We start from the raw sequence: 22,826 nt of genomic DNA, 5'->3' as shown, positions 1-22,826 counted from the left end.
GGACAGGAAGGGGAAGGGAAACGGGTGCGCGCGCGGAGCGAGCCGGGAGGCGCCTTCCTGCTCCCGCGCCGCGGGCCACCGTACCCACCCGGACGCAGATGGGAACCGCACCGCGGAGAGACGGTGGCCCGCGGCGGACCAACTTCCTCCGCCCGGCGTGGCGCCGGGAGGCGGGGCGGGACTGCGGCGCGTGCTTGTCGGTGCCTCGGGTTCGAGTCCCCGGGCCGGCAGCCGTGCGGGGCCGGCGGGGGTCTCCTGTGCTGGTGTGCAGCGCCTGGGCTTGGGACCGAGTGTGGAAATGTAGTGCAGCGGGGCAAAACGGGAAAGGCCACGGCCCTAAAGGAAGTGTGACAAATGAGGGGCAAGAAGTGATTTTGTCAGAGCGAAGAAAAATGATTCTCTCCCTGCATCTGTGGTGCAAACGTGACCGAGGAGGCCGATGGCTCTGTCGTCGGCCGAGGAATGAAACTGTCAGAATATGCCTCCAACCCGACAAAGCTGAAGTGCGTAATAACTTTTTGCATCAGGTTAACTGTAATGAAATGGCAACCCCGGTAATAGTTGTGGTAATTAAAAAAATAAGCTAATAAACTGAGATAAACTGAGTGGTTTCAGCTTGTCCTGGGTCCTGGCTGGTGGAATCTGCTGTCGATAGCAATTGCAACCGCCTGGGGAGGGGGGTGGGCATGGGCAGCCCCGGGTGTTAAAACAGGGAGAAGGGATGGTCACAGACCTGCACACTTGGCTTCAGTTTCTGGAAAAATATTAGAGCTAATAATGAGACCAATTATTTGAAAGAACCGAGAAGAAAACAGAGATGAGAAGCAGTTAAAAGGAACTGGTAAAGAGCAAAGTATCCTACCAGCCTAATTTCCTTCTGTGTCAGGGTGATAGACCTTGTGGACAGAGGAGAAGTGACAGATGTCAAACACCTCCGCTCTGATCAGACTTCTGATATTAACTCCTGTGATGTTCTCAGAAGCAATCTGGGGAAATCAGTCTAGATGAAGCTACTATCGATGGATGAAAAGCTACTTGGAAAACTGTGCAGGGAGAGAAGTTATTAACAGATGACTATCAAAAAGAAGCGGTATGTGTGTGGTGCTCTCCTCGGTCTAACTTTGTTGGACAATTTCACTGGTGACTTAAATGATGAAATGATACGCTGGAGGATGCTCATTAGATCCGTAGATAACATGAGGATTGGAGGGTTTATTGCAGCAGGATGGAGAACAGCGCTTGCATCCAAAATGAGCTAGAGAAACTGGAGAAACTGTCTGGAGAGAAAAGGATGTGATGCAAATAGTGTTGTGTGACTGTTCTCTCCTGTGCAGATGGAGAAGGCCTGGCTGCGTAGCGGCTCCGAAGAAAGGGATCCAAGCGCTATAGTTGCGCCAAAATGTCACACAGGTGAGAAGAAAAACAGGTAAATCTTGTCCTGGACCATGCAGGTGGGAGAGTTGCTTGTGAATCACACAAATTCATCCCTCTGCTCTACGCCGTCCTTCACAGGAATACCTCACACATTGGCGGGCAATCAGAAAGCCATAGGAGAGGGTGGGAAAACGTGAAGCAGGAGGAAGGATGGAAAGAACGGAGGCGAGGCAGCAGATTGACGCTCTGCATCAGACCGCACACTGTGGTGGTAAAGCTGTGTTTATTTGCTTAAATGATTTCCAACTCCCCTGGTTGCCCCTTGCTTGCCTTCCCGGGGGTTTGCAATGCATACCATGCATTGGCACAATGGACAGGACAGGGCAGGCTAAGAGGAAAAGGGCATCGGTAGCTTAAGCCTGTGTTGGAACCAGATGCTTCATAACAGGGCACTGCAGCCTGAGGGCGGCGGAGAAAAGGACAGGGCAGAGAATATGTTAATAACCTTCACATATGGGAAAGGACAGATGAAAAGGGAAGTGGGAAGTTTGCTCACCATGTCTGCAGTGGGTAAAAAGCGAAGTATTAGGGCTAGATGTCTGCAAAAGGGCACTTGCTTCAGTAAGCAGCAAAGCCTTGGAATGGGTTGCCCGAGTAGGGGATGCAGTCTCACACCATGAAAATTTCTTAAATCAGGGTAGAACAAGCATCTGCCCAGTGCAGCTGGCTCTGCTTCGAGATGGGAGTRTTGGATTTAGATAGCCTCCATATTATTCCTTTCAACCCTATTTTATGATTCTGTCCCTATCATTAGGGAAGCTTTCCACATCTCTAGACTAATTTTCCCCTGTTGCAGTTTAAGCTCATAATTTCTGATTTTGTTCACTGCAGATGTGGAAAGCATTTTATTACCTTCCTCTTTGCAGTTACCCTTTACTGCTATGTCTCCCTTTGGTTTCTCCCCACTGTACTAAATAAACCTAATTCATTCCATTTTGTCTCATAGGTCATATTTTCTAGACCTCTGGTCATTCCCATTGCTTTCTGAGTTCTCTCCAATACTGGTTTACATCTTTCTTGAAGTGTGGTGCACAGTAATGAAGGTCATACTCTGCCTGAGACTACACCAGCATCAAGCAGAGAATAATTATGGTACAGTATACAAGATATATCTCATGTGGCTTGCAGAAAACAGTCTCATTATTACATCTTGGGTATGATAGCCTTGCTGTCTAATTATAGGCAAACACCTAGGTAATCAAAGAGGGCAAAGTTTTCTGCATGCCCAAAGCAAAACCAGGTAACACTGAAGTATTCCGATTAGGATTAATTAGATTTTAAAACTTTTTTTTTTTTAACATTAGAATTGTACATGTCTGCACAGGTCGAGAGAGTGGATGTAGCTTGCACTGTTTGTCATGTTCCACGGCAAATTCAAAATTCAAATCCTGACAAAAAAGGAAACAGATTCATCTCAACAGCAGTAAAAAAAAAAAAAAAAAAAGCCACCATTTCTGGGAGAGTCTGACCCCCAAATATTACAGTGCTAATATACTTAGGATTTGTTCACCTGGAAGGAAGGGTGTAGCTACACTGTCACTTCCCAGTTTGCTTTTGGGTCATATTCTGCTGTTGTCCATGCTACACAAGGGACAGCTCGTTCCCGGGCTCTCTTCTAGAGCAAGCCACTAAATTCCCTCCAAGAGAAAAGCCAGGGGCACATCGGTCTACCCGGGAAAAGTTTGCCCCACTGGCCACTTCTGGCAAACTGGATGCAGCCAAATCCTGTCTGACTCTCTCTACCCAGGACAGTCCTCCAGCATAATTTGAAGAAGCATTGCACCCTCAACTCCATCCATGTCCTCTTGTGCTTGTCTTCAGTCTATGTGCCATTCCGTACCCTGCTACAAAACAACTCGGTGATGGATCTAGCAGAAATGAGGCACTTGGCACATGGCAGGATTGCACCTGATGCAATTTGTCTCTAGGATAAATAGTGAATTAATGAGAAAGTTACCTCTGAGCTCCCACTTTTAGCTCAGTCTGCATGCTCCGGGTGCACTTGCCACCATTAAAAAAAAAAAAAAAAAAGAGGTGGAATGAATGTTTCCAACACAAGTGACATTTTCAGTAACACAGTGTCACGGCTGGTTAGTTTGGCTGCATGTCGCCTTCTCACTGCAGGCCAGGCAGTTAAAGAAGAGGAGTGCAGCTTACTGAGGGCACAGCTGCACAAGAAGGCAACATAACTAACCAGCTCGTGACTTGTTAGAGAAGTTGCTATATGAGAAATCGTCGGTCTTATTCAAGGCATAAATCACAATAGAGAAAACATCTTTAAAAGCCTGGCAATTTCGGCGGCTCAGCTGGCAAACCGGAGCAGAGAGCTGGGAGGCAGCGATTTCCTTCTCCCTGCTCCCTCCAGGCAGCCTCGCCAGACCCGTTCCCATGGGAACTAAATTTAAAGGGGCAATGAGAAGGGAGGAAGAGTTTTCATTAATTCCTCATTTAAAACCTGAACCTGATGTTTGCTGCTGAGACACTTAGTGCCATGGCTGCAGATCCAGGGGCCAGTGGCCGAGATGTGGATCCGTGCGTTAGGCACCAATTTTGTTCTGGTTTGCGTGGAGACAGGTGTGAAGTTTGAGGACACTGGTGGCAAGATCTGGCCTTGCAGAACCTTCCTCTCTCCTTTATCTGCCCAAGTAGGTGAGACCAACAGGCTGCGGCGGAGTCAGCAGCTGCAGATGGTTTCTCTATCAGTTTTAGGAACTGACTAATGGCTGCAAACTGCAGCGCTGATTGAAAAGCACCACATTAGAAAAGCTAGAAGCACGAAAGGCTTGATGCAATCCCATAGAGGTCGATGGGAGTTTTGCCATTTCTGCGCACACGCTTCCCTCAAAGCCCAGAGCAGGGCAGGTGCTCCCTGGAGCTGGTGCTGGTCCCACACAAGCTGTCAGACAAGGGCACCAGCAGATGATTTTAGGTGAAAATGCTTCTCAGGAGTAGGATGGAGTTTCCAGATGGAAGAAAAAAAGACCTAATGGGAAAGGGAATTGCACAAGAGAGTGCTCTAACCGCCAGGCCATGTCTTTTGTGGGGGACGCTTGATTTTTGCCATGACACCTGGCATTGTCTTCAGCTCCCAGGTCCGGGTGCCCTTGGTGGCCGCTCTGGGTGTGGCTACTGGGGACGGCACTCGTGTGCGCTGCCACCATTCCCTGACTCGCTGGCTCCTGCGGGGGGATGGAGACCTGGATGAGTAGGCAAGCGCTGCCCGGTTTGTCCAGAGGATGGTACCAGCACAGCAGGGCTTCGTGCAGCACACCTGCTCCCTAGCTTACAAGCAGCCTCTCCCTCCCGGTGAAACCAGATTTCAATAAGCAGAATTTCTGGCCAAAAGAAGTTGCTTTCTGACCAGCACCAGTCTACAGGCCCTGTAGGAAAGAGCAAGATAGCAGAGAAGCTGATGAAGCAGATGTTCTTGGCCAGCACCACAAGAAACGCAGCAAGCAAGGGGTATGTTGGCTGAGAGGGGATGTTGGGCTCAGTCTTCTTCAGCTGCTCTTGACTCAAGAGCTCCACTTCCCCATTGCCAGCTTCAGCTGAGCTCCTTGGGTTGGCACAACCTCTGGGCCAGCCGCGGGCACTGACTGCATCAGGCTTGGGCAAGAGACACCAAATGCGATCTGGCTCTTGTCCTCCAGTAAGGCCTGGAGCTGAAGCCAACTCCCCTCTCGTGATTTTAGTTGCAAGATGCTTCGACATAGTTCTTGTTTTCTGCCTGACATGAAGAAGTCATGGGATGATGAGAGTTCCTAAATATGGGAGGTCTTGATGAAAACTACGTTTTTCTATATTTTTCTTGGTGCAGAGAACTCCCTGGGGAAGCGAGGCAGGCTGTGCACAAAAGGAAATAAAATGGAGCATATGGTAATTAGCATGCTATCAGCTAACACAACACAGAGATCCATAAAGTTCTTTATGCAGATGTCCCCAAACCTTCCACATCAGGTAAAACAGCAGATGACAAGCAGTTTTCATATGCCTCATCAAACAAATCAGCTATAATAACACAAAACTGCAAGCGTTGAATTATATTAAGCAGGTAGGACTCAACTTGTATTTCAGCTTATAAACAAGGCAGAGTGCGTGCATGGAATTTTAACAAGGACAACAACGCTTCAGCACTCTGGGTGCATGACAACAGAGCAGAAGATCCTTCCTTTGAGAGACAGAAAAATGGAGCTACAGCCCTCTCTGGCTCCATTTCGCCACTCTGCTGCCAGTGAGTCTGCAGACCCTCTGAGCTTTATTCCCTTCCCCATGGTGGATGAGGTGGCAAGGAGTGTTTCTAGCACAAGGGGCCAAGCAAGCAGAATAGGGATGACAGCTCCTGGCTACTGTCTTGTGAAATTATGTTGAGCACTAGAAAGTCCATTCCTGCCTGAACGGCTGCAGCTGCCTTCTTGCTCTGAGACCTCATGCTCTAGACATGGGGCCAAACTAGCACAGCTGTGCCAGCTCACGAGCAGGAAGGGATGCGGCAAGAGGATGGCTGCTGGCCCAGTGATGGGGGAACATGAGACAGAAGTCAATGAAGCAAGTCGAACAGGTTTCAATCTGTGAGACAGGTCTCAGTCCGCGAGAGCGACCATGGGGCCATGAAACTCTTCAGGGCACAGCCAATGAATCTGCATCCTCGTGTGGCTGGGGAGCAGCCCAGGACACGCCGGGGTGGGAAGAGCTTGGGACTACCCAGTTTAGGCTGGCCCAAGAGCTGGGCAGCCCTAAAAGTCAGGGTGACTACCTCCTTCCTGTGGCCAATTGCAGCTCACTGAGCTTGCAGCCCAGAGGGAAGTATCTAAGACCAAAGGGTTTGCTGAGATTCAAGCAGCTAGAAGACCCTGTTTTGGCAATTTTTCACTCCTTCTTCTGAAAACCTGACTTCCCACCTGCTCATGGGACAACTGGTGGGCACTTACTCTACTTCTGCCTGCTGATGCCGAGGATGTTGCAGGACCACCACCTCCTTGGTGGTCACACTTGGCATGTGATGGGGGACTGTGCCATGTGCAAGTGACCGCTGCTAGGTTTGGGATATTTCCACGTCTAGTTGTCCCCACGTTTCCAGAAGGCATTTCACCAAGACGAGGTGAGGCACCAGAGCATGATTTCAGCTCCCCTCCCCTGTGCATGTGGCAAAACCCCTGCCCATGTCTTCTGGCTTCACCACGTACTAGAGAAGCTGAGTGCTCCTGACATCTGGATACATTCAGAGCTCAGCCATGCACACAGGACCTACACTGAGCCGCCAAAGGGTGGAAGCGTTTGGATTTGGATCTGGGTCTGAACTCTGCCGCCAGACACAAAGCAGGAGCTGGCAGAAGCTGCCTTTCACTCTGGAGCCTTTTGCCAGAGAAGAGGCTATTGCACCAACTGCTAACGCTCTGACTTCATTCATTCCTGTCAGCCAAACTCCTCATTAACAAATTAAAGTGAACAGAGTGCTCATCTTGGAAGAGGGGAAAAATGGAGTTAGACTGAAACAGAGCTTCTTGTCCTACTCCATTAGAGATGCCAGCATTTTCATCTCCTGCTCTGCCCACCCCTTGGTTTAGGCAGTATGGCAGCACAAATGTGGGGGTGTAGCTTAGCCCCTTTTAATGGGGCTGCATGGAGTTTATCCACCTCTCATCCCAAAACAAGCAATGGGCAGGTGCCCCCAGGTCGTGACCTATCCTTGCCCCACTGCACAGCGTAACAGCTCTGCTGACCAGCTGCAGTCTCTCCTATAACCCTAATGTCTGATTTTGCAGTCAGCAAAGAATCCACTGCTTCAAAGTCTGCAAGAATAAAAACTCAGAATGGCCATTAATGCTTGAACTGCCAGGGCAGCCCCTTTTCCAACATCACCCACGATCTGTTATTCTCTTTTCATCAGTTTACCTGATCTGTGTAACCTGGAAAAAGAGAGGACATAATACAGAAAGAGGTAAAACATCATCTGGGCAGAGTGTGATCACGTACACTGGAATGAGAAAAAACAAAGTCTGAGTAACTAATTCCCAAAACAGAACCTGAGCTTTTGAACTGCACATCTATTTCCTTTGGCAATGAAGGTCTTCAGAGGCTGCCAAGATATATGTTGCAGCCGCTGAGTTTTCTGATTGCCTTTGAACACTACATTAGTAACAGCTGTGTTCACCCTAAACTGTTCTGTGCCGGAGCATGGAAGAGCATCATGCCCATAGCTTGTTATCTATGATATTAGGCAGTATAGAAACTTAAGCTTTACACTTCTGTCTGAAACACACTTCAAAAACCATTTCTGATCAGGAGTCAATCTTCGTTCTGAATCCTTTTTTTGTTCTCTGTTTGTGTTTATAACCACTTTTATTTATATATGCTGCACATTTGAAAACACTCAGGGTTCAGGTGAGTGGAGTTGCAGCTGTGCTTACAGTTTCATCCATACCATGTCTTCCTTCACATTAATAATGTACGGTGAGTTTGACTGCAGGCAGCTTGGCCTCTTGCTTGTTTGGATTCTCTCTGTAGCAAGGAAGGAAAAGAAAAAAAAAGAAGAAATTGAAAGATGTAGCTGCAAATAAATAAAAGAAGAAAACACCGTTCAGAATTTGAGAGAGATGCTTTGTCTGAAGCTAATTTAAAATCATTTCTTAAATAGTGACTATAAAGTTGACATTACCTCTTCAAGTCAAGGTCCCTTTTGCCTCTCTCTGACATAAAAAAAGTATTAGCTAGCATTTTTCACCAGCATCTCTCAAGAAGGGGTTTTAAGCGTGCGACATTATGAACCAAATAATAGAACAAAAGTAATGTGAGCTCTGTGCAGTTTGTTGCTTTCTGAAGTGTCTTTTCATTGCAGCTGAGGGGAAGGTGCTATATAGAACTGAATCCTACCTTTTTTCCAGTCCTTGACTCATTTACATTTTGTCTAAACCTTGCATTTTCTCTAGTGACATACCACCTCAACATGAGAGGTCAGCAATACCTGCAGTCACTTATCTCCTGGACTTTCCAGTAGCAGCTTGGTGAAGAGTGAGACATTTTCTGTTCAGCTACCAAAAAAAAAAAAAATCTGTTTACAATGGGTTTATTTCCCCTTGGGTTATAATTAAAAAACTTCGACAACATGCCTGTAATTATGTAGGTATTAATAACATGTTGTTGCCAAGGTATTTTATTGATATATAAATTATCTTGTAAAGGACTGTTATTTTGCCAAGGGAGCCATTCAGTGATCCTAGGACAAAAATGTAGGTGGTGTGTGGTAAAACATTAATGATCAGAAGAACACGTCTTGAAGACCACTGAAGAAGAACAGGAAGCTTCTGTTGGGAAACCAGCCAAGGTATTGTATAGGGGTTGCATCATTTATGCATCACCATATAGAGCTGGCTGACAACCTATTGCAACTGCCCATGATTGACAGCACAGGCAGAGCCATCTTTAGGCTGTACATACGACTGCAATAAAAACACCTTATTTGTGGGTGCTGTTGCTTCAGAACCGGCCACTCCACTATCCCGCAATGCTACCTATGTAAGTGCTATCTTTAAGGGAAACAAACCATCAGTGCTTGTGCCTGGCCTCAAGTCCCACCCTCGAGCCTGGTTGCAAGGAGGACGTAGTACCTCCCCTAACATGCTCTGAATGAGATAACTCATCTGAAATGTGAGAAGTGTCTGCCTCATTACTCCTGCTAACCACGTGCAGATTCCTTCCAAAGTCTTTCACCTGGTGCCTGATGACTTTTACTTTCAGCCCCCTTTCCTCCCTAGCGCTGACTGGTGGCATTTTTCTAAAACAGTACTAACAATATAATAAGTATTATTATTTCAAAATGGTTCATCTCCATATTCCATAAGCTAACGATGATATTACTGACCAAAGTGAAATATGCTCTCTTTACCAGAAAGAATTCTTTCCTACTGAAATAAATTCAATAAGGCTGAAAACATAAAAAATGTTAGAGACATACAATCAAATTACATTTTACTGGGTTTTGTTGCTGGATGAGGTTAGATAAGGTCTGAGATTTTGCCTTCTAGTTAATTATTATGAATTAAACATGAAAGGAGAGCAGAAATGGCATTTTAGGCAGTGGGACCAAAATAAACAGAAGGGAAACAAAGAGAAAAGTGAAGACAAGAAGATCCAGTGAGAAGATGGGTGCCAAAGGGCAGTGAAAGGGGCAGGGACTCCATCTCACCTCCTGGTCTTGGGTCACTTTATTTTCTTCTTCTGGCAAAAGTCTCTCAACTCAGGTATTGTGGAAAAGAAACATGGTGATTAGGGGATTGTTTGTCATCAGAGACTATTTCTTCATAGTTTGCTTATTGCCAGAAAACCCAGGCTCCTTATTTAGAACAATTTCTCCTGGACGACCAGCCATTTGGCAGTAGCAGCCCTCAAACAGGCGCTTAGAGCTTGCAGGGTGCTTCTGTGAACTTCAGAAGTTCACAGATGGTTTCACATACGCTTGTCCTTTTTGGAGAACCACCATGATCAGGAGCTTACTCTTTGTATCATATGTGCTTAAGGAAGAAGCCAGAAACTTTATCTAGTAAAGCTAAATGTTAATTTCTTACTTAGAAAAGTGGAAACAAAGTTACCAGAGGAGGAAAAATCAAACAACAAAAGGCCATTTCTGACTTCACTAAGCAATGAGATTCCCTTCAGTGGCTCCAATGTTTTGACTAGCTTTGCAAACCTCAGCCTGTTACTTCATGCTGCCCTAAGGCTACCAGGACCTCTTGTCTTGGTCTTATGGTGGCTCTTGGCCCTGATTTTATCACATTATGTCTTCATTGCACTGTTTTTTAATATGCACTCACTTAAATAACCTTCCTGTTTGTTACAGCTTTTTCAAGGCTTGCACATTATATTCCTAATGGTATTTCTTACACATACACCCTTCTATACTGCTCTTCAGGATGGGATATTCCACCTCTGCCTGCCTTGCTTTGCCCTGCAGATCTGGTTATTTCTTAGAGAACAAATGAAATGTAATCCTCTTAGGAACCCCTGATACAAGTCACTGTGCCTCTCCTGCCTTCAAAATCTCTGCCTCTGATGCTTGTTAGCCTACTGATTTACCATTAAAGATTTGCTATCATTGCAGACTCTGACTCAGCTGTCTTGCAAATAAACACCAAAGGATGCAACTGGCTCCACCTGAGCTTTTTGGTAATCTCACCATCCCCGCTCTGCCCTGCTGTGCATTACAAGCACTCCCAATGTCCTGGCTACAGCTGAAATCCTACCACTTCTGATCCAGAGTTTGGACAGCAGTGACTTGAAACCAGGCAGTGCCTTTATCCTCGGTTGCTGGCATGTTATGCTAGGAAGTAACATCTCCCTAAGAACAAGGTGGTTAAATTACCTGAACTCTCTTTGTTCTTGGGGGGATTTTCTGAACGGTGAGAGAAGGCATCATCCTGGCAGGATGGAGTAACAAAGTCAGATTTCTTGTCGATTTGTGTCTCTTGGTTGACTGACTTTGTGTTCTTCTTTTGGCTTGGAAAAGCTTCTTCCCCATCCGGTAAATTGTGAGTCCTGTACAGCCTTTTACTAAGTTCTGTGATTCTTTTCTCTTATGGAAAGACTCTACTGAAGTTGCTTTCTTCAAAGGCATTGGGAAACTAATAATCTCCAAGATTATTTTCATTGTCAAAGTTGGTTGAGAATCAAAAAGTGAGGACAGGTGACTAAATGGGCAAAGGGACATCCCGTGTGTTGTAGCAGAAGCTTTAGTTCCACACTAAAGAACAAACTCCAGCCAATGGAAGGTTATTACAGGCAAAAATGTTCACAAATAGGTACTAAAGGACATAGCTCACATCCAAAAGGCAGTGGAAGGTGCAAGTGTAAATCTTCATTGTTTCTGTTGGCCTTTGATACTGCTGGGAGTTTGGTGTTTCCTCAAGCTATCCAGAGTGGCATTAGGTCCACAAACCTCAGGTAAGTGCATGGTGTCCAGCAGAGTGTGGCGGTGGCATCCATCCACTCCTTCCTTTGCAACTCTGCAGTCACAAAACAGTCATGAGTCTCAATCATGAAATCTTAAATAGTAGCACTACATTAAAGTCGTACAACTTTTCAACATGTAGAGGAGGGTTCAAACTGAAAAAAGAAAATATATAAGGACTTTATCAGCATGTGGAGAGGTTAGTGGCAGAGCAAGATTAAATTTCTGGGACTTTTTCTTCTTGCCCTTTTGTCCTGATCTCTCAGTCACATAAAACTATGCTGCTGCTGAAAAAAAACCAGACAGAAGGAGTCCCTTGTGCTTGCCAGCCCATCATGGGCTTTCCAGTCAAATGAAATCCATTACAGAGGGAAATCTCCCACTGTATTAGTAACATGGACAATATGAAATCATCATGATCTTTGCACACTAAAGCTCGGCTTCTGAAAATCAAGGCAGGTCATGTTAAGTGTCCTCACATCTTGATGAGTTGTTTGTTTGGCATGATCTCCATTTTGAGCACTTTGGGGTCATCGCATTTTTCCTCCTGTAAAACATTACTGATTGAAGCACAATTATGGCTTTGATGAGAGACTTTGAAGTGGCTGTTTGAGTAGCAGGTAAATTCACATGGAGAGTGGCAAATGTAGGAAAAATGTGTAGCAGTTTCCTCTGGGACAGATGTGTGCTTATCTGAGATGTCTGTGTCTAACAAAAGGCCTGGATATTAAACCATCCATTGCCTCTGCTGAAAGATAGTGCAAATTACTTCTGACAGTCATTTAGAGGTGCTTCAGTTAAGTGCCCAAAACTGTGCAGCTTTTCACTAGAAAATTTCCTGGTATTTTGAAAACATTGTGATACTTGCTCAGTCTAAGAAATCATTGATAACCTGTCAAAGATAAATCTCAGCCCTAATAATTACTCTAACCTTCTAGAAAAAGTGCCAGATATTCACCTTTCTCTTAGGAAATGTAAAATTTCTGGCAGCTAATAACTTTATTTTTTGATATTTACAGCAATTGCCCATTCTGACCTTCTCTAGAAACGTAACTTGTGTAAGCTGTTTTCGAGAGTGCAGCAAGCGTGTTGGCTGGTAGCAGATTCCCATTCTTTCACAGTTGTTAGCTTGTACTTGTAAACAGTGACCCCAAAATAGAAACATGAGTGTTGTCTGAACAGCTAGTATTTGGTATGAAGAAAGCGGCTCCAAAACTAGGGGCAGATCCTACAGCCTCTACTCAAGTGAGTCATCTCTGTGCACACAAGTGGAGCTGCCAGGTTCAATCAGCCTGTCTCTGCAAGGCTGGAGGTCCAAGTGTGTGTTGCATGGCTACAAAGATGTGGATGGCTTTTGCGTGGCTGATCATACTGGCGTATGCTGGCTCACGTGTTCCTGAGTCTACTGTCAATCAAGTGTGGAAAGGTGCATGTAAAAATGGTAAAAAACCAAAACAAGATTGAAAGATTTCTTCTCCCACCTAAACACACACTCCATCAAATGTAATGTTTTTCCCCACAAGGAAGCCTTATTAAAAGGTTTCCCTGAAAAAAATCATTAAAACTGAAAAGCCACACAGCCAAAGGTTAAAAGAGGCCAAAATTTAGGCTGCCCACACAACATTATTTCTGTACATCTATGTTTCTGCATTATAATAGAGCCTTGAATGTCATGATTACATAGCATTTAGCTTGTTTTCCTAAGGGAAGGAGGCTTATGTGATCATGCTGTCTGTGTAGGTGTATGTCTGCTTGACAGTTGTCCCCTCCCCAGCTTTTGAAACCATCAGCTGGTTTCAACCAAATTTGAGAGTGGGACAGAAGTCTCAAAAATAATATATTGCCACAGTTATGTGGAAAGCAGAGGTCCAGCTAAGGAAAGAGATCCTAAAAGAGATCCAGTGAAAGAGCGCTAGCAGTGTGAACTCAGCCCTTTTTAGATACTTCAGGAAGCAACCAGAGGGAGAGGTGCTAAAAATACTCCAAGTGTGAGAAAAGGCCCATGTTTTATTACACACTTGGACAAAGTTAAGTTTTATCTCCCATGCTGGTCCTCTGAACGGGATAAATATGTATAGCTCCTTCAAAAGGTGCTGTCACGTGGTTCCTCCTGCAGTTTGAGTATAATGCATTAAAAAGCGTGTTGGCCATAAGACACGACCCCTGGGGTGCTCAATGGGCTCTGTGAGTTGTACCGTTCCCGGAGCGCCCCGCTGTCCCAGACAGCCCTGCCTCGTGCAGAGGTGGCACCTCCTGAATGGGGATTTCTGCAACGTAGATTTTATCTCATGCTGGGTGTAGTCCCAGATCTTCTTTCCTGCACACTGTCTTCAGTCAGAAGCACTAATTCTTCATGGGGTCTTCTGTGGCAGTTCTGTGTACTTTGAGTAATTTACTCTCTAAAGTCCCCAGTGAGGATATCTGATTTCAAGGAGAAGAGTCTCAGGTCTTCTCCAGCTGTTGAGCTGCTCAATAAGGATATTATGCAGGTGTCCCGGTGTATCCCGATGGGATACACTGTAAACTGCATGTCCTGCTCACGTAATAAGGCGACAATCAGATGTTGTAGAAACCCCTGAAGGAGACTCAGCCCCACATCTGGGAAGACTGGACATCCTCAGGGGCAAGCACAAGCAGATGATGGATAAGCAGTGGGGGTGATAATGGGCCATGAATGGCTCATCCTGAACCTCGTCTTCCTGGGACTGAAGGAGATGGTTACATCCTTATTTACACTTGGGAAACTGAGGCACAGTGAAATGAGAGTTCCAATAATCAGAGCTGAGAACTGACTCAGGGGATTTAATTGGAGATACAGGGTAGGACAGACCTGTTCAAGGTAACACGAGTGAACGTGCACGTGTCCATGCATGTGGCCTGGGGAAGCCTGTCTCATCCTGCTTCCCTTCTGCCTTACCCTGTGTCTGCTGGTCTGTGGTCGCAGCCTCAGCTTAGTGGATCTGGTGGCTTTTACTTACCCAAACACTGGCCATTTGCCTCTTCTCTCCTGTAGACGAACCCCTCAGAAGGGACCATGACACAAAATCCCTCCGAGAGAAGGAGCTGCAGGGAGAAGAGCAGTGCTGCTGAGTCTGCAGGACCTTGCTGTTTGTACTTTTGTTTTAAGCTGGTTTGGTAGGAGTTAGCTGTAAAAGATGAACATGGATTGCCATGTTGCCCCTTTCATCTAGACTTGCCAGCCATAATTTCTGTTCCAGTTCAGCCTCTCCCCTCTGGGACCTGCAACACTCCTTCTCCTCCACAGCACTTTCTGGTTATCACTTTTTGATCAGGTTGAGAGGCTGGAAATGAGCAGAAAGCTGACACCAATGAGGCAAGGAGATGCTTGCCCTCCAAAGAAAGAGACAAAGAGGCATTTCTCCAGGGGCAGCACCTGAAGGAGGGAGGAGGAGGCTGAACTGGACCAGAAATTGTAGCCAGGGATCAACATTGCTAGTCAAAGATGAACCCTGATTTTAAACTATTGCTTAAATAAAATCATATTGTACTAAACAAAGTGTGCAGTGAAACAGGTCATAGTGTTGCATTTCTATGTTTTATAAAGCAGACCCAAGGAGTATGCTGCCCCTCCTCTTTCCAGAGTATGTAGCATTTTGGAGTGGCAGTATTGCTACAGCCAAAGGTCTAAAGATACAGATTTGTAGGCAGGTGTAATAGCTTTTATTAAGTCAGCTAATATAGCTGAAGAAACAGATAGGGTTTTGGGCACACACATTCCTTGGGTTTGGAACAGACACAGTGAATTTCAGACATAATTGCATATTGGGAACAAGTGTTCTGGGTTTAATTAGATCTGTGTCTGAGTTAGACCATCTGATGTCAATGACAGTTGGTACCTATGGAATATAAAGAGGATATTGGTGGTTATCTCCTAAGGAGAAAAGAGAGACAGGTAATTTGTAGAATAATAGTAGCATAACAGAGCACGGAGAGATTAGTAAGCGTGGGGAAAAGAGGAGGATTGTAACAGGCTCTAAAACTTTAGCATTCAGAAGAGTGATGAGATTTAATTCCCAGACTCATTTATGGAAGGTTTTGTAGGTTTTCTTTGAGAATCAGGGCTTAGAGATCAAGAGATGAAATAACTACATTGTGAGATAAAGGGCCTGTTGGAAGCACTTTATGCCAGCTGACTTATACAGAGAGTTGGAGATTGTATCCCTTGGCAGGCTGAGAAAAATGCTTTCTTTTCTTCTGCCATCATAGCTGCAAAGTTGTGCCCACTGTATTTCAAACTCCTTAGCATTTGGCAGACCTTCACTATCTCTGCTTAGCTGCTAAACCAAGAATTCCTCCTTGTAAAGAGTTTTTACACTACTTTGCAGCCAAAATTCCTCAGCCTCTAATTTAGGGATGTGCAGCAGTCAAAATAGGATGATGCCTCAGCTGCCTGCATCTTGTCTAGTCTCACTCGGTGTTGCAATACAGATGCTGGTGGGGGTCTCTGTCTTTCCTGTGTRCTAAAAGCCAGTCAGGAGATTATAAATCCACTATTTGTCAGTGTTTCTGCTTTGGGAAAAGGATTCAGGAGATTTTAAAAGGGATCAAGGAGGTCTTAAAGGAGGAAGCTCAAGGTCCATGTTTCAGAAGGTGAAAATCTCCCTTTGGGCTCTACCCACATCCCAGTGCTAAGGAAGACCACAGCAGACACTGTGGCAAGGCAGCTCCTTCCACCCTCAGTTTTCCAGGGCCCTGATCAGTGGGGTTAGAGACATGGGGATGGGACAGAAACTTCACTGGTTGCCCTAGGTGATGACTGGGCATCGTTTCTTCCTAATAGTGGACAAGGTGACATACATCTCTCGACATCCTCTGAGACAGCAAACCATGAGGTTTCCACAGCCACAGCCACTGAAAAGACTGGCAAAGTAGGGTGGACCATCCCCCTGTTCACAAACCTACTCAGCCTGTCATTGCTGCATCTCCTGCCCGCCAAGGGGAGGAGATCTCACCCAGCCCCTTTGCCTGGGGCTACAGCATTGCCAGAGAAAGTTTCCTGGAGCTGTTCCTCAAACTCCAACCAGTCTCTCCTCAGCATGTGTGATCTGAGGGGTCCAAGGCTTGCAAACAGGGGTGGATTTGCCAATAAAAAAGCACTTCCCTGACATTAATGAGACATACCTTTGCATGTCCCGATTTTAAATACATATTCCAAACCAGAGCTTCTCATCAACCAGAGCTGGGAATTCTTTAATATTAGCAGGGCTACCTGAGTTTGTTCTCTGAAATACCTGAAAAAGAAAAATAATAAGGAGTCTTGTAGATGGATCAGAGATAACCTCTGGGATATGTAATGTCAGCTGACAGTGTGTTTCAGGAAAGCTATGAACACATGAAAAGGAGGGCATCTCAATGACCAGGTTTTAGACAATGTTTACAGCAGATGTCACAGCCCTTTCCCCTTCTGACTCCTGTCCACTCACAGATCCTGCCAGACCAGGCTCTGGCTGTCAGTGTTGTGCAGCACCCTCCTCCTCCGGTCTCCCCAAGAGCCCTGTCCATGGACCTCTGTGAGAGCACAACCCGTAGCCATCAGCGCTGTACTCCTTGTCACAGGTGGTGGTGATGGTCACACTAGCTCATGTCCGAAAAAAATCAGTCTGGCAACTGTGTTACCCTCCTACCCCGTGCAGCCAAGGCCTGGGTTAAATGAAGGTGTTGAGGAGTTGATGCTTGATTACAGCCAAGAGAAGTGCCAAAGGCTTGGATGTGAGTTCACGAGCTTTGTTAGATGCTCACGTTTTCCTAATAAGCTCCTTGCCTGTATACAGCATAATAATGACTAGAAGAATTGTATGAAGCTTTTTGCATTGACCTTGATTTCTCTACTCTTGGAAACACTTTTTTTCCCCCTCCTTTTTGTGGAAGCCTTTTAAAGTAATGCAAACATCAAAGAATTAAACTTAAAGTATTGCATTCAGTAAGTGACTGTGAGTGTATCCTCTTGTCTCTCTTGTTTTCCTCTTTCATATTGATTTTGAAGAGGCAATTAAAACCCCAATGACTTTTTTAAAAGACAGTACAGAGAAGAACAGCACCTGACCCATGCGATCCAATGCATGAATAGCTATCTACTTTTCATTTTATAGCAACTGAATTCTCTGGTGGTTGCCAAGGATACCATGCCATTGGCACGACACAAAGTTTTGCAGGCCTTGACTCCTTCATTTCCCCAGAACACCCCTTGAAGTCCTTGAGGCAATAGGCAACTGAGCACTCATTTGGCTCCTTCATGCTTTGATGTCTCCAGTACCAGGGCTATGGATTGGTGTACATTCTCCGTTGTGTATAAAAGGAAGTGTAAAACTAAACTGAACTGCACCAGGCAATCTGAGGTTTGACCTTGTGGACACTATGTATTAATGGAGTCCCTGTACATGTGCCTGCCAAGGGTCTAGAGTCATGACTCCGTCTGGACATTGTCTAGGGTAATTTTGATTTACCTAACTCACCTCTGGTAATAAGTGAGTCATGAAGGTCCATTCACCATGGCTGAAAGCAGTCAAGTTCTCATTCCTGGTACTCTGCTTTGGTGGGCAAAGTCTGGAGGGGTGGAAAGAGAGCAGCCATTATTAGAGCAAATGTGGCCACACGTGGCCTTTAGTGTGCATTTCACTTTCCATCTCAGACCTATTATTTGTATTCTGCTTATGTGCTCTTAAAGGCTGAGCCTCACCTGGATCACAGAAGATATGTTACCTTGGAAACTGCAACAAATCCTTGCTAGTTACTAGACAGCATCCTCCAAACTGTGTGTGCTTTGCACACATCAGGAGTCAGGTGGTGTTCTTTCCCTTAAGTTGCTATTTTTCATCATACCTTTTCTGCCCAGATGTGGACTGACTGCTTTAATTTGCAATCTCTTGGTTATCTGAGGTCCCTGAAACACTCTGGGGAGGAAAATGCACCAGGAACAAGCAGTGAGAGATTGACTTGGCAAGCTTCATGCAGCACAGACATTTCTCTAGGTAAGGGAAAACTTTCATTGCCCCAATAGAAGAGGTACAAAGCAGCTGAACAGGAAGAAGAAAACCCCAAAGCAGTGGAAAGGATCATTAGTCTTCCAGGGCCTCAATGCAAATGCACTCCAGGCCTCCTGCATTTAACATGGTCAAATCAGTATGTCTGAGATAGAGTGAACCCAGTCCCCACTTCCCTTGCTGAACACAACGCTGTGCCTGATTACTGGGCAAGATATTCAGCCAGCAAGCCTGCTCATTGCTATGGGGGGAGGCATATGGGAAGGGTTATGGAACAGCTCATGCTAGGATATCTTAGCATATGGCTGATTCATTTGTTCCAGTTATGTCTCTCTTGTAAACTGTATCTATCTGGAAGACCTGAAAGGCCAGTGTGTCATCTGTAACTCCCCCATGCACAGTGCAACAAGAGGAGGTGAAAGACAGGCAGAAGAGAAAGATGCCAAGAAACACAACACAAAGCCATAGTAATGGTGGTGGTGGTGGTGGTGGGTATCAAAGAGCCAGGAGGGGAAACACTGCCCTTTGTCCTATCCTACAAAAATAGTCCCTTACTAGCAGTCAGGGTTTTTTTTCCAATACCAGCCTTTACTGAGATCCTGGAGATCCCACTCCCAAATTCATATTGGGCTCCTTGAAATTATATCATGTTTTAGAGGTCTCCTTCCAAATGATGAGTGGTGTTCAGGAGCTCCCATACTTAACTGCTTTCATGCATCCATAGGCAACCGTATCCCCAGAAAGCCTTTGCTGGAGGATTTCATGCTGAAGAGGAGGGATTCAGCAGCATAGCTTTGAAGAAACTTACAACATGGGATGTGAGCCCTTCCAGAGTATGCAGCACGACTTTGATGTATGCTACAAGTCTGCAGACCCTCTCCGTGTCAGGGGTGTCACCTAACTGGGGTCTTTCAGGGAAGTGTATGTGACCCTTTCCAGGACTTGCCATGACACCTTCTGCAGAGAGGGTGGGTTTCCAGCACCATAGGGTCTTCCCATGGGATTATAACATGAGCTCAAGCCAGAAGCAGGACTGGGTTTTGGCTGGCCAGTAACATCTCCCTACTGGACTGATGAGCCAGACTCAGAGAGCAGCGTGCCAGGCAAAAGATTATGTAGGCAAAATGGTTACTGGGCTCTCTCTACTCCAAGGAATCATAAAACATTAGCCCCAAGCACGACAAGATTTGCAAGACTGGAAAAGTAGTAACTGGGAAAGGAAAATGGAGAATAAGAAGGAATTGGTGAAATGGTTTGACTGGTCTGATAAATGTGGCAGCACAGTGGAAGCCTGTCTGGAGATCTACGACATTTAGATGGTCTGTTTTCAGGAGGCACATAATATGAACAATGACAGATTTTACATCACTACCGCTCAAGGCCAGAGTTGGGGCTTTCCCACAAAACATCAGCACCAAAACTTTTATAGCGCAATATACAGCTGAAGTCTTGACTCTCCCTGCTCCCTGGGAAGCAGGTTTAGTGCAAATTCATTGCCAATGAAGCTGTAGAAAAAACAGTGAAGATACTTGTTTTCAAATCTATTCTGAGAGTAAGCCATGAGTTCAGCAGCAAGGCTGTTATCCTCACATAAACAAACAACACTAGTCTGCATCACCTGAGGTCCCTGTGAACAAAAGTGTGGTGGGTCTACTCTAAAAGCCACTCATACTCCTTATACATTTTTCACCTAAGGTAAAGTAGTCCTTATCTTAGGGGTTTAGAGTCATTACAGATATTACTGAGAAATTCAGCTCCTTCATGTTCAGCAATGTCAACGCATGCATTCGATGTGTGGAGGATTCTGTTTTATTCTGGACGTGTTCTAACTCTCAAAAGAGAAAGAACAGCAAATCTGTCACTCTTCTGCATGCCCATCATCACTGAAATGGGGTCAGACCATAACAAATGAAGAATCATAAAAACACTGGTTGGAAGAGACCACAGGAGGTCTCTGGTCCAAGTTCCTGCTTCGAGAGGGACTATCTCCAACACCAGATCAGCTCAATTGCTAGTTGTTTTTCCAAGGCTTGAAAACCTCTGAGGACGTAGGTTGTCCAGCCTTGCTAGGTGACCTACTGCAGTGCTGCACTGCTCTACCGGTGAAGAACTTCTCCCTGTGTTCTAATGAATCCCCAAGTGACAGCTTGTGGTCATTGCCCTTTGCTGAATGATTTGCTATTACTGAGAGGAGTTCGGTGAGATCATGGTGAATCATCTTCAGGTATTGTAAACTGCAGTTAGATTCCCCACTGAACTCCTCCTTGCCAAACTGAAAAAGTCCAGCATCCTCAACATTTCTCATAGCTCATGTACTCGAGGCACCTCGCCAAATTGGTACTTACCTGCTGGACCCACCTGCCTTTCTAAACATCTATTGGAAGCCAGAGTACAGTGGACCTTGCCTAAAGCTCAGCCTACCATTGGGTTTGGGTTGGGGTTAAGGTTAAGGTTAGGGTAGGGTAAGGTTAGAGTAAGAAAGCCTGGAGCAGAAGTAGCAGTGGGGATGGAAAGGAGCTGCTGAAAGAAAGCATTGGCTGCAAAAAGGACTGTGCTGAGACACCTTTTTCATCAGGACATAGGCTAGGCGTCCTTACTTAATAAGGTAGCTCAGCTGACCATGAGGGCTAAGGTTAGTTAGGGTTAGGGTCATAGTGAGGGTTGAGAGAAAGAAAAAGCCTGGGGCTGGAGTGTGGGTGGGGCTGGAAGGGGCTGCTCTTCCCATAATGTCACATAATGTGACACATCCCACAATATGTCCCATACCACCTAGGCAGTAACCCCCTCAGTCTATAGTGCAGCTCAGAGAGCCTCACCATTGGCTCATCTCCATGGGATCCAAAGGGCTGATACTCTCCTGGGACAGCCCTGGGAGGTGCTGGGTCGGGGGCTCATTTCTCTGATTAGGTTATTGGTGGCCCTCCAACTGTAATGCTCCTCCGTGCTCCCTCATGTTTGTGGAGATGGGCCTTTTATCACGTCACCTACCACACATGCTCCGGCTCCAGGCTCTCTCTTTCTCCCAACCCTGACCCTAACTTTAAGGGTGGTCTGAGTCCTGGTCAAGGCCCCTGACCATTGCCCGGACAGAAAAGTCCCTGTAGCACAGATCTCAGTGCAGCCCACCCTTTCCCGGCAGCCCCTTTCCACTCCCAGTCACCCTCCTGCTTCAGGTTTTCCCTTTCTCTGAATCCTTACCATAATCCTTACTTACTGGGAGGCTGAATTTGAGGCACAGCCCCGACACCATTGCCCAGATAGAGAAATTCTCTTAGCTGAGGTCTCCAGATTAATTCAGTACATAGCGAGGCTCTCAGCTTCCTGCCTTGACCTCCGTCTGCTTCATCTCCATGGACTTGTCTTGTAATTCATACTTTTCTGACTGTGGTGCCATCAGCAGACCTTCTCTGTTCCTCCTGATCAGGTATTTTGGGACTGCACACCTTGTCACTGAAGTCTGTGCTCCTTCCTGCCTTTCTGTCATCCTCAGCTCCTGGCTCATCTTACCTGGCCAGTCTTACTGTTCCCTGCATGATCCCTCTTGAACTGTGGGGGAAACCAAGGAAAGGTGCAGCCGTACCATTGCCAAGTAGCCAGGACTGATAAGTTCCTTGACCTGCTGGCTGCGGTCCTCAGTGCAGCCCGGCTTGCAGACCGCCTTGTTCATGGTGAGAGCTCCTCGCCAACCCATCGTCAACTGGGTGTCCACCGTGATCCCTTCGAGGCAAGTGCTCTGGTTGGCTCTGACCTCATCTGACAGGCTGTTCTTCCAGCCCACATGTGCCCCCAGCCTCTAGTGAGAACGACGTATGAGCTGGTGTCTAAACTTAGTGAAGTCCAGGTGTACTACATCCACCGCTCTCCCTTCACCCACAGAGCCAGTTATTTCACCATGGCAGATTTGTCAGGCAGTATTTGCCCTTGCTGAACCCACACTGAGCAGTCCTGCTGACCTTCTTGTCCCTTATATATTTGGAAAAAGTTTCCAAGAGGATGCTCTCCATGATTTCTCCCAGGACTGAGGTGTGGCTGCCTGTCCTGTAGTTTCCCCAAGTCTTCCTTCTTCCCTTAAAGGTGGGCACAAAGGTAGCCTTTTTCCAGTCATCAAGGACCTCCTCCATTTGCTGTGATTTTTCACTGATGATAGCCATCGGCCTCACAGTCACATCAGCCAACTCTTTCAGCAGACTCCAGTGGATCCTACCTGGCCCTGCGGGCATGAGCACATCCAGCATCTCCAAGTAGTCCCAAATTTGCTGCTCCCCTACTTTTGGCTGCCTCCCTCCTCACCAGACTGGTACACACACAGCTTAGGGAGCAGGTTTAGCCTGTGAAGACTGAGGCAAAAATATAATTGAGTTCTTCAGTCTTTTACAAGTCTTTTCACAAGGTTGTTCCCCTTATTCAGCAGCAGACTGACATTTTCCCTGAACTTTTTTGTTGTAGCATCA

The 22,826-nt window shown here is 46.0% G+C and overlaps 1 protein-coding gene across 1 annotated transcript in view; it reads right to left on the bottom strand.

The window, feature by feature from the left end:
* GTF2F2 (general transcription factor IIF subunit 2) overlaps window positions 1-22,066 on the bottom strand; it is a 116,163-nt gene extending 94,097 nt beyond the window's left edge. The window contains exon 1 of the mRNA XM_026072218.1: window positions 21,956-22,066. Within this exon, the coding sequence (XP_025928003.1) occupies window positions 21,956-22,066 (111 nt within the window). The remainder of the gene's footprint in view (window positions 1-21,955) is intronic.
* Between the last annotated feature and the right edge of the window lie 760 nt (window positions 22,067-22,826).

This window comes from Apteryx rowi, unplaced genomic scaffold (assembly GCF_003343035.1).
Source record: "Apteryx rowi isolate R43461 unplaced genomic scaffold, aptRow1 scaffold_339, whole genome shotgun sequence".
NCBI lineage: Eukaryota > Metazoa > Chordata > Aves > Apterygiformes > Apterygidae > Apteryx > Apteryx rowi.
This window is presented reverse-complemented; position numbering and strand designations above follow the sequence as displayed.